Source organism: Salminus brasiliensis, chromosome 2, assembly GCF_030463535.1.
Source record: "Salminus brasiliensis chromosome 2, fSalBra1.hap2, whole genome shotgun sequence".
Classification (NCBI taxonomy): domain Eukaryota; kingdom Metazoa; phylum Chordata; class Actinopteri; order Characiformes; family Bryconidae; genus Salminus; species Salminus brasiliensis.
The window spans coordinates 49,414,789-49,424,350 of record NC_132879.1 but is presented as its reverse complement, the minus strand read 5'-3'; the positions used below and the strand labels follow the sequence as shown (position 1 = coordinate 49,424,350).

General features: G+C 39.4%; 1 protein-coding gene across 1 annotated transcript; it reads right to left on the bottom strand.

Annotated features, from left to right (window-relative positions):
* Window positions 1–4,854: 4,854 nt before the first annotated feature.
* LOC140549717 (scavenger receptor cysteine-rich type 1 protein M130-like) lies at window positions 4,855–8,918 on the bottom strand. Its single transcript, XM_072673463.1, has 6 exons — window positions 8,861–8,918; window positions 7,366–7,680; window positions 6,909–7,232; window positions 6,401–6,730; window positions 5,957–6,262; window positions 4,855–4,931 (listed from the first exon to the last, which is right to left on the bottom strand). The coding sequence occupies exons 1-6, from the start codon at window positions 8,916–8,918 to the stop codon at window positions 4,855–4,857; spliced, it is 1,410 nt and encodes a 469-aa protein (XP_072529564.1).
* Between the last annotated feature and the right edge of the window lie 644 nt (window positions 8,919–9,562).

The following is a 9,562-nucleotide window of genomic DNA, read 5'->3' as shown; positions in this document are numbered from 1 at the left end:
TCCCTAACAAAATGCGGGATATTTCCACCATAAACCTCTTTCTGTTTCCTCATGCTCAACCCACGCTGTAAGTAGAAGCAGAAGCACTGAGTCATCCGATCTACAGGCACGCTGGTGCTGGAAATCTTGTGTGCATGACAGTAGTGCCACAGAGTGGGGATACAGCAGGTGGTGTCTGTGTAGGGGGAGGGTTAGGTGATTGATAAAATCTGTTGAAAAAATATTTTAAGTACATTCTCCCACTTTTGGTTCCCCACCACCTGGGAGTTGGACTTTGTGTGGGCAGATATGGTTTTAAGGCCTTTCCAAACTCCCCTGACATCGTTCTGCTGTAACTGTTCTTGATCTCCCTGATCTTCCTTCTGAGTTCCCTCCCCACAGCTTCCAGCTCATCCTTATCACCAGATCTGAAGGCCCCCTTTTTCTCTTTTAGGAGAGCCTTTATATCTGGATTAATCCATGGCTTATTGTTGGAGAAACACTGAACAGTCTTGGTGGGGATGGTGTTATCCACACAGAAGTTGATATAGTCTGTAATGCAGTGAGTGAGATTGTCAATGTCCTCCCCATTAGGGTCACTCAGTTCTTCCCACACTGTTGTTTCGAAGTGTCCTAATTAAGTCTAAACACAGTAATAGAAAAGACTTCAGAACCAGAATGAATGTATTCAGTAAATCCACTACAGGTCTCTCTAAAGCATGGATATTTAATTAGAATTCAGTGAGGTACTTAATTTAATCAGGCCAGGGTCCAGACTGTCATCATTTCTATCCTGTGTTATAATTCAGTGCCATATCCTGTATACTGAAGTTGCCTAGTAGTTCTATTAGCATTTCCATGTAAACAACTGACAGACAAAAAAATACAAATATGATTAAATATATTTAAACAATATTGGAGACAAACCAAACCAAACTTGTGCATCTTTTCATCACTTTATTTAAGAAAAAAAAAGTCAAAATGTCATTAATGGTGATCTGTTTTTTTTTTTTTTTTTGTGTTTTGAGTTTGTTGGTCATCTGTTTAATGTTTGACTTTAATATATTTCAACAATATTTATTATTTTAAAGGCTGAACTGAATGAATTATCTATAAAACTTAAACATAATTTTTTATTTTTTTTTTTAAATAGTTTATCAGGTTGGGTCCGCAGTGAACAACGTCTGGGTCCTGACCTGGTCAGCGGTGTATCTATTAGTGACCTCTGCTGTAAAGTATTAGAACTTGGAGACAAACCAAACCAAACCAAACTTGTGCATCTTTTCATCACTTTATTTAAGAAAAAAAAAAAGGCAAAATGTCATTAATAGTGATCTATTGTTTGGGGGGATTTTTTGGAGTTTGTTGATCATCTGCTTTTTGTTCTGGTCTGAATGACAATGTCTGTTCTTTGTAGAACAGCCACTGTAAGAATAGACTGACACCTTTCTATTTATCCTGTACAACTTTCACCCCTATCAGTAGAAACACTGCAGGTTTTCCAACCTTGTAAGGATCTGCAGATATCTGCCGATTACTTTAAATAACTAAAGGAAACTTTCCTTTTGTTTTTCCATTAGTGCCAGCCATCACGCCTATTCCCTACGTAGTGAGTTCTCTTCTTTTTGACTGACTGTTACCTTTCAGTCAACCATAAATCTTAACCCTCAATCAACACCAAATCCTAACCCTAACCTTACCTTTCAATCAACCCTAAATCCTAACCCTAACCTTACCCCTCAATCAACCATAAATCCTAATCCTAAACCTAACCTTACCCTTCCATTAACCCTAAATCCTAACCCTTACCTTACCCTTAAACCTTCGTCAAAACTAAATCCTAACTCCAACCTTAACCTACATCTTAAACGTGAATATGATATTTCCAACATGACTTGAAGGCACCATTCCATTCCATAGACAGTCATTTACATTTAACTTACAGTTCAGTTGCATTTAATATATGTTCACTTAAATGTTGCATCTAAAAGAATTCCATAATGGACCATCAAAGTAAAGTAATACAGAACAAAAAAACTGTTAAAAGTAACATAAAAATGTTACTCTTACCTGAAGAAATATTAATAGAAATGAAGGCTTACTAATGTTTATTCTATAAAGAATGATTTGTGAAGTACAGTAAAATTGTGCTCTGCATTTGAAGTGGCTTGAACGTCATTCCCTGAGGCAAGGCACTGGGGGTGGTCTCTCAGGCATATGATTGATCTCTGTCTGAGGCTCCTCCTCTACGTCATCTTGGTCTGTAAAATGGATAGATTTCTCTCAAATAACATCTTTATACAGAACACAGTACATACAACAGTCCCAGCAACGTCTGCTTTATGTTAAAGCTGTGAAGGAGAGACGAGCAGCATCAGGTTTGTGAAAGTTATTTATAGGGAATATTTGTAGGTCTCCATGTACATTATGGGCTCACCCTGGGACCTAATATTTGTTTTTGAAGGAAAATAGAAAAAACAAAACCATCAATGAATCAGATGATTTCTACAGTGCCTCATTTGCCGGATTACTTGTCAATTAGTTAGATTTGAGTTTAAACAAACTCATCCTGGATATCAATGTCATTGTAATACTGGACTTTTAGTGATTTCTTTAAACTGTTCTTTTTCTGGGGTAGAAGGAGGTTATAACATACATCTTTAATAGAAAAAAAATGGTGCACATTTTTTTCTGAAATAAACAGAAATCACAAATACTACATACATCCATTTAGGTTGGTAATTCAGTATTGCTGATTTTCTACATATAACCTAGCAGCTTCTCTAGATAAAAAGGATGTTGAATTGGCTAACAAACAGTACAATTGGAAAGTTGAAAATGCTCAGTGCAGATCTTAGAAGGATGATTGTAGATTTACACAAGACATGAATGTTTCATAGAGCCAATTTAAACAACATCACAGTCCAGGATAATCAGTTCAAACAACTGTATGCAAGTACAGGTTATTGCGAGGTGTAGCTACTTTGACATGCTCTGAAAAAAGACCCAAGCTGTCACCCCCAGCTGAGAAAGAATTATATTTCAGATAGTCCGAAATAATCCATAAACCAGCCAAGCACAGGCCTGCCATGAACTGGAAGCTACTGGGTCTGGAGAAAATATGATCAGAGGTATGTTTGGAGAGGTATGTTTAGGAGCTGTGTTTATATGTTTAAGCCTGTATGTATGTATTTTTACCAATATTGCCATGACATTTGTGAGTTTTTAAGAACTTCCTGCCACAACTGTATCTGTCCATCTCTCTCCTTCATGCACCCAATCTAACCATCATCCTGTACTGCTCACTCACACACCTACAGCTATGTGGTTTTCTCTGTGTGTCCAAAAACGGAAGTTTACATGCTTATCAGCAGAATCATCAACTAAACTACATATAGACTTTCTCAAAGTCTTCATCTAATCCACACTCATTTAACTGATTCTCTCTTATTATTAATACACTGAGAAAACTCAACCGAAGAAATTATTCACAAAATGAAATATAGTTCTGATCACTGCTCGTGCATTGTGCAGTGATCTCAAATTTAATTAAACTCATTTCATATAATAAACTTCATGCAGTAAACTCCATACATCACTCACCTGTTTGAGTTACGTTTTTTCCTTCTGTGATGATTCTGAGGCCAATCTCCATGTAGGTGTCCGCAGTCCTCCTATTCAGTTCATCATAGACTCCCTCATGCCCCTTCCTCAGGCATTTACAGATTACTGAAAAACAAAAGATCAGTTCCACCTCCAAAATAATGTTAAAATTGTGAAATTAATTATAAAAACTGTTCAATCATAGCCTGATTGTTGTAGAGTAGACTGCAGTTTAAATAGGAGCAGTCTTTTACATCCTCAAATATTTACTTGTGTTCCTCAGCTAATAAATATGGCGCTTTGCCTGAACCAAGCTGTGATATGAAAAGTGGTTTCTTGCAGTGTGTGTAGCAGACAGGTTCAGAGGGCTTATATGCAGAGTGGATTGTAGATGATCTCTGAATCTGCCTACCTCTCCTGAGCACTATTTTCTGGTAAAACAGCACCAGAAGCACTAATACAAGCAGAAAGAGCATCAGATAGTACACTGAATAGGTGGAGGAGATGGTGGTTGTTGTTAAAGGTGGAGGAGTAGTTGTAGTAGCAGGTACAACTATGCCTGTAGATACAGAAACAAAACACAAAAGAACACAGACACACAATTTTTACAATAAAGACTTAATTTGCAATTAAATTTTTTTCTTATTAAAGTTTGATCAGCAAAAATGACATTCTAAGATATCCAATATTAGCGAAAGTGATCAAGATTAAAAACACTGAAAAAAATTTTTTTGATTGGATTCAGTACAACCAGAAAATCCAATCCTCTGACCTGCACAGGTGACTCCAGCGACCTGCGTGTGGGAGCAGTTAGTGTGGTTCTTCAGGGAATGAGGACAGTCCCACAGGTGAATCTCATTCCCTTTACACTTCACTCTGTTCAGCCAGATAGCTTCTCTACCAGCACCAAAGGCAGCACTGCCATTAGCACTCAGCGCCGGCCCACAGCCCAACTGCCTGCAGACCACCTGAGCATCCTCAATGTCCCACAGATCATCACAGACAGACCCCCATAATTTATTATGATACACCTCCAGCCTTCCAGAGCAGCTTCCCTCTCCTCCCCTCAGCCTGAAAGGTAGGTGATCTATCTCAGACACACACACAAACACACACACACAGTTGAGTCATTAAATGTAATACAGAATGTAACTGTTAATAAAACAGACTGATTAAAAGTAATTTATATTTGTGTAAAGAAGAAGAGCAGTGATGGCTGGATCACTTGTGATTAATGCTGTAATTAACTGATTATTGATTAAATCAATGTACTTACTTGAGCACTGCCGCTGATGCTGACGGGGAGATGAGGAGCATTTCAGATGGCTTCTTAAAACACCAGGATTCTCCTTTTCTTTGAATATAAAAAGGCAATTTATTAATCATTGCATAAAACTGCACTATGTTTCTTTTATACATAATACTATTTTTTTAGTTTCTAGTGCTATTTTTGTAATAAAAAGAAATATTATTATTAACATTTGATATATTAAAGCCAAGATGTTGACTTATCCGAGCATTTATAATAGACTACAACAATTGCAGAGTCAGCATTCAGTCTGTAGACCAGGGCTAAAACAAACATTAACCACTGACACTGTTCATGAACAGGTTTACTGGGACATGTCATGTGTGTGGAGCTAAGACTTTGTGTTAGTCAGTTAGTGGCCCAGTTGTCCTTCATTAATCAGAGAAATATGTAATTTGTCAGTCACTGTTCCACTAGCAGCACACTTTAGCTAATATAAATATAGGTGCTGTAGAATATGCTATGGAATATGCCACTTTTTGTAAAGAAATATTTGTAAAGAAGATGTGAGTGTGAGGAACCTTAACTTGATTTCTCTCTTTTAACCCCATTAACACACTTATTACACACTAAGGTGTGGTTAATGTGGCGCAACAGATAACACCACTACCTGCCACTGAGCTACCACACCATGTGGGAGGCTGGGGTTCGATTCCCGATCTGGGTGACTATGCTGCGCTACACCAATAAGAGTCTTTGGGCAAGACTCCTAACACTACACTGACTCACCTCTGTAATATGAGTTACCTTGTAAGTCGCTCTGGATAAGAGCGTCAGCTAAATGCCATAAATGTAAATGTGTATTATTCAGTGACTACAGTGACTTCATGTGAACATGAGATTGATAGTGTTGAAACAGTGTTTGCTACTTTATACATTATTAATAATATACTGAATCATATTTCCTATGTTTTTATGTTTTAAATTTAAATTCTGAAAAAAACTATAATTATAAATATAATTTCATTTCAACCAAGCCACAATGTGTCCCTGTATTACTACAAGAAAATAGAAAACAGATCAAAACACTCAAATCAACTTACTAAACCACTGCAAGTGTCCTACCTGAGCAGGTAATCTGGGCCACCTCATTGGTATTATCACATGTGTTTTGTCCCCAGGGGGAAGATGGACAGTGAAACAGAGTGGAGTCATGCTTCCTACATCTCACATCATCCAGCCAGTTAGGAGCTGATTCCACTCTTGCTTTGGTCGAGGAGTCACTGCCAGTTCTTCCACAGTTCAGCTCCTGACAGATTAAACTTACTGTTTCTTCATCCATCCCATTTACACACACATTCCCCCAGGTTCCATTGTAGAACACCTCCAGATTTCCCTCACAGCCCTCAGTGAGTCTGAACTCTTTAAACTCTGGTGGGAGAAAGACGCACACTAAACCTGAAGTTCAGTTTTTAATAAACATATTTTTTTCCAGCGTCTCATATCTATTGAAAACAATTGCTTGCTTGTAAACACATCGCATTTACAACTCCCTTAAGATCACTTTACCTGAGCACACAACTCCAACATCCTCCTTGTGTCCACATTCACCCTCTCCACAAAGCTGATATCTGCAGTTCAACAGAGACGCCTCATTCCCCTCACACTCCACCTCATTCAGCCATATGGGTCCAGTTCCAGCTCCAAACCAAGCTGGTACCAGAGCACTAAGGGCCACTCCACACTGTAGCTGTCTGCAGACCACCTGCACATCCTTAATATCCCACAATTCATCACTCACTGTGCCCCATGAGCCACTGTAGAAAACCTCCAGCCTTCCTGCACAGTCTCCTCCAGAACCAACCAGCCTGATGGAGCTGTGGAGTGTGTTCAACTTACCTATACACACACACACAGACACACACATTTTAAAATGAATAAAATGTAGCTGTTCCTCGACATGACGAAGCAGCTAACAGTGAGCGCAGTACATCATTTTAGATCAGATTAGAAATTATTTTTAGACACTTTGATGATTTTAAAGACACTTTTAATAATTAGATGTTGTAACTCTCACCAGAGCAGGTGATGTTCAGCTGTTCTCTGGAGCTGCAGTTGACTGCTTGTGCACTGCTGCAGTTCCCCAGATGAGCTTCACTCCCAGAACAGTTGAAACCCGTCACACACATGTAGCTGTGTTCAGAACTGGATGGAGAGGAGCTGCAGATGTTGAGTACAGAGCCACAGCCCAGCTGTCTGCAGACCACAGAGGCCTCAGACTCACTCCAGGAGTCCAGCAGAACTCTCCTCCAGTCCTGCCTGAAGTACACCTCCACCTCCCCCTCACACTCCATCCCTCCAGACAACCGCACTCGCCCCTCTTGAGAAGCCAGAGAGGAACCTGAAGAGGAAAACCTTAAACATTATTTATTATTAATAAACATTTCCAATTTAAATGTGTGTCATTAACACATAATCAAACATTAAATGGTGCACATTGCTCTAAACGGACGTATATGATTTTAAAATTTTACCACTGCAGACGACTCCAACATCCTGTTTATGAGAGCATGCAGTTCGACTCCATGATGAAATGGGACATTTTGACAGGTGTGTTTCGTTCCCCTGACAATCAAACACATCAGCCCAGATCCGGCCACTCCCCTCCCCAAACCAGTCTGACCCCAACACAGCCACAGCACTCCCACACTTCAGCTGACCACAGAGGACACTGGCAGCTCTCATATCCCAGCTTACATCACACACTGTGCCCCACTCACTGAGGTACTGGAGCTCCACTCGACCAGAACAGGAGTCCATGCCGTTCACCAGCTGAGCCTGAGTGTGACCTGAATATACAAATGAAAGCTTAATACAGGAGTATGAGGACTAGAGTGGATCACTAGTGGAAACAGTAGTTTGCTTATATGACAAAAATAATGAACAGTCTTCAGGTCAGCATCACACAGTGTGGCCCAGTCATTGTAAACACACACCTCGAGTCTCCCAGAGCAAACATGATGACCATCAGCAAGTCTGGGTTTCTGACTTGTGCATTAACAGAAGCTCTCAGGACTGACCAACACTGGCTGACTGAGAGGCTGATTACTATATAAACTCCAGACACATTCCTCTATACTTTTCACAAATCTGACTTTACACATTACATTTACACATAAGGATAAATGATCAAATAGAATTGTGACAGTACTAAAACTAAAACTGAAAATGAATACTTGATGAATATAATGAAATATATTTTAAGGGCATATTTAGAAGTGATACATTCATTCACTGTTATTTGATTACTGTTAGTTGTTGTGTTTTAATGTCAGTGATAAATGTTTTTCAGCAGTCAGGGCAGCGTACCTGAACAGGTGACTCCAGCATCTAGATCATGAGAAATACAGGCTAGTGTATACCATGAAGGAAAATCACAGTTATTCAGTGAAGACTCTGATCCCCCACAATTCATGAATCCCATCAATATTGATCCTGATCCAGAACCAAACGGAGCAATATCCCGAGCCTCTCCACAGCCCAGCTCTCTACACACCACTGCAGCATCTGTCAGATCCCAGTTATAACGACACACTGTTCCCCACTGTCCATTACGATAAACCTCCACTCTCCCAGCACAGCGACTGCCCCCATCCACCAACCTCACACTGCCTGTACAACAGAGAGAGAGAGAGAGAGAGAGAGAGAGAGAGAAAGAGAGAGAAAGAGATCAATGATGTAATGTGTAATGTTTAAATAAATAGCCCAATAATCACATTGTCGTAAAGTAAAGATGAACTGTTTTTATTCTAATCTAATTTAAAATTTTACATTTAAAACTCTTATGATTTAAGTTTATCTGATCAACATTTGTATTGATTCAGTAACAGACAGAATGAAACTTGGTAGCGATCAATGAAGTTTCTGATAATTTCAAGCAATGTCAGTTATAACAACAACAACAAAAAAAAAACTCTGAAACTTGAGATATTTGAGTCTCAGTGAGAAATTCAGTAAGAGTTCACTTACCAGCTGTGGAGAGTGTGATCATGGAGGACAGAAGAATGAGGAGCACACTGCTGTCCATCTCCCTCTGACCTGCACACACTCCGTTCAACTCAGCAGCAGAACAAGCTTCACCTCCACTCCCCCAGAGAGACTGAAGACACTGAGAGAGAGAGAGAGAGAGAGAGAGAGAGAGAGACCCCACAGCCGCCAATCACACTCACTATGACCTTATTAGAAAGAGGAGAGGAAACCATCAAACATTTTCAGTGACAAATCAGAGGAGGCATTTTTTTCTTTCTCCATATTTATCAAAAGAGCGTCAGCGCTGATCAACACAACCCCACCTCCCTCTCTAGAGGAGTGTGTGAGAGAGAGGAGAGACTGGCAGCAGTGTGGTAGAAAACCCACCAACATACAGGAGACTGACTTCAGAGAGAGGAAACACTCCAGCTTTAATGCTGCACCTGCAGAGAGCTGATCCATACACTGATAACGCCCCTCCCAACACACACACACACACACACACACACACACACAGGCAGAGCAAGTTAATATACAAATAAACAGAAATACAAGTTTATCAGTAATAAAATAAATATGCTATTGAAAGTTATTTTCTGTATTTAAATGTAGAAAATGTTATACTGTAAAATGAAGAGTTAATAAATCACACTAATAAAAATAAATAAATAAACCAACAACTGAAAGTTAGTCAATTGTGTT

What these genes read in the sequence shown, in the direction of transcription:
- LOC140549717 (XM_072673463.1), bottom strand. Translation starts at nt 8,918, where the DNA reads ATGGACAGCAGTGTGCTCCTCATTCTTCTGTCCTCCATGATCACACTC. An exon ending in TGTTGGAGTCGTCTGCAGTG is followed by an intron (nt 7,233 to 7,365) that starts GTAAAATTTTAA and finishes TTTCCTCTTCAG; the next exon opens with GTTCCTCTCTGGCTTCTCAA. An exon ending in GGCCCAGATTACCTGCTCAG is followed by an intron (nt 4,932 to 5,956) that starts GTAGGACACTTG and finishes TTCAAAGAAAAG; the next exon opens with GAGAATCCTGGTGTTTTAAG.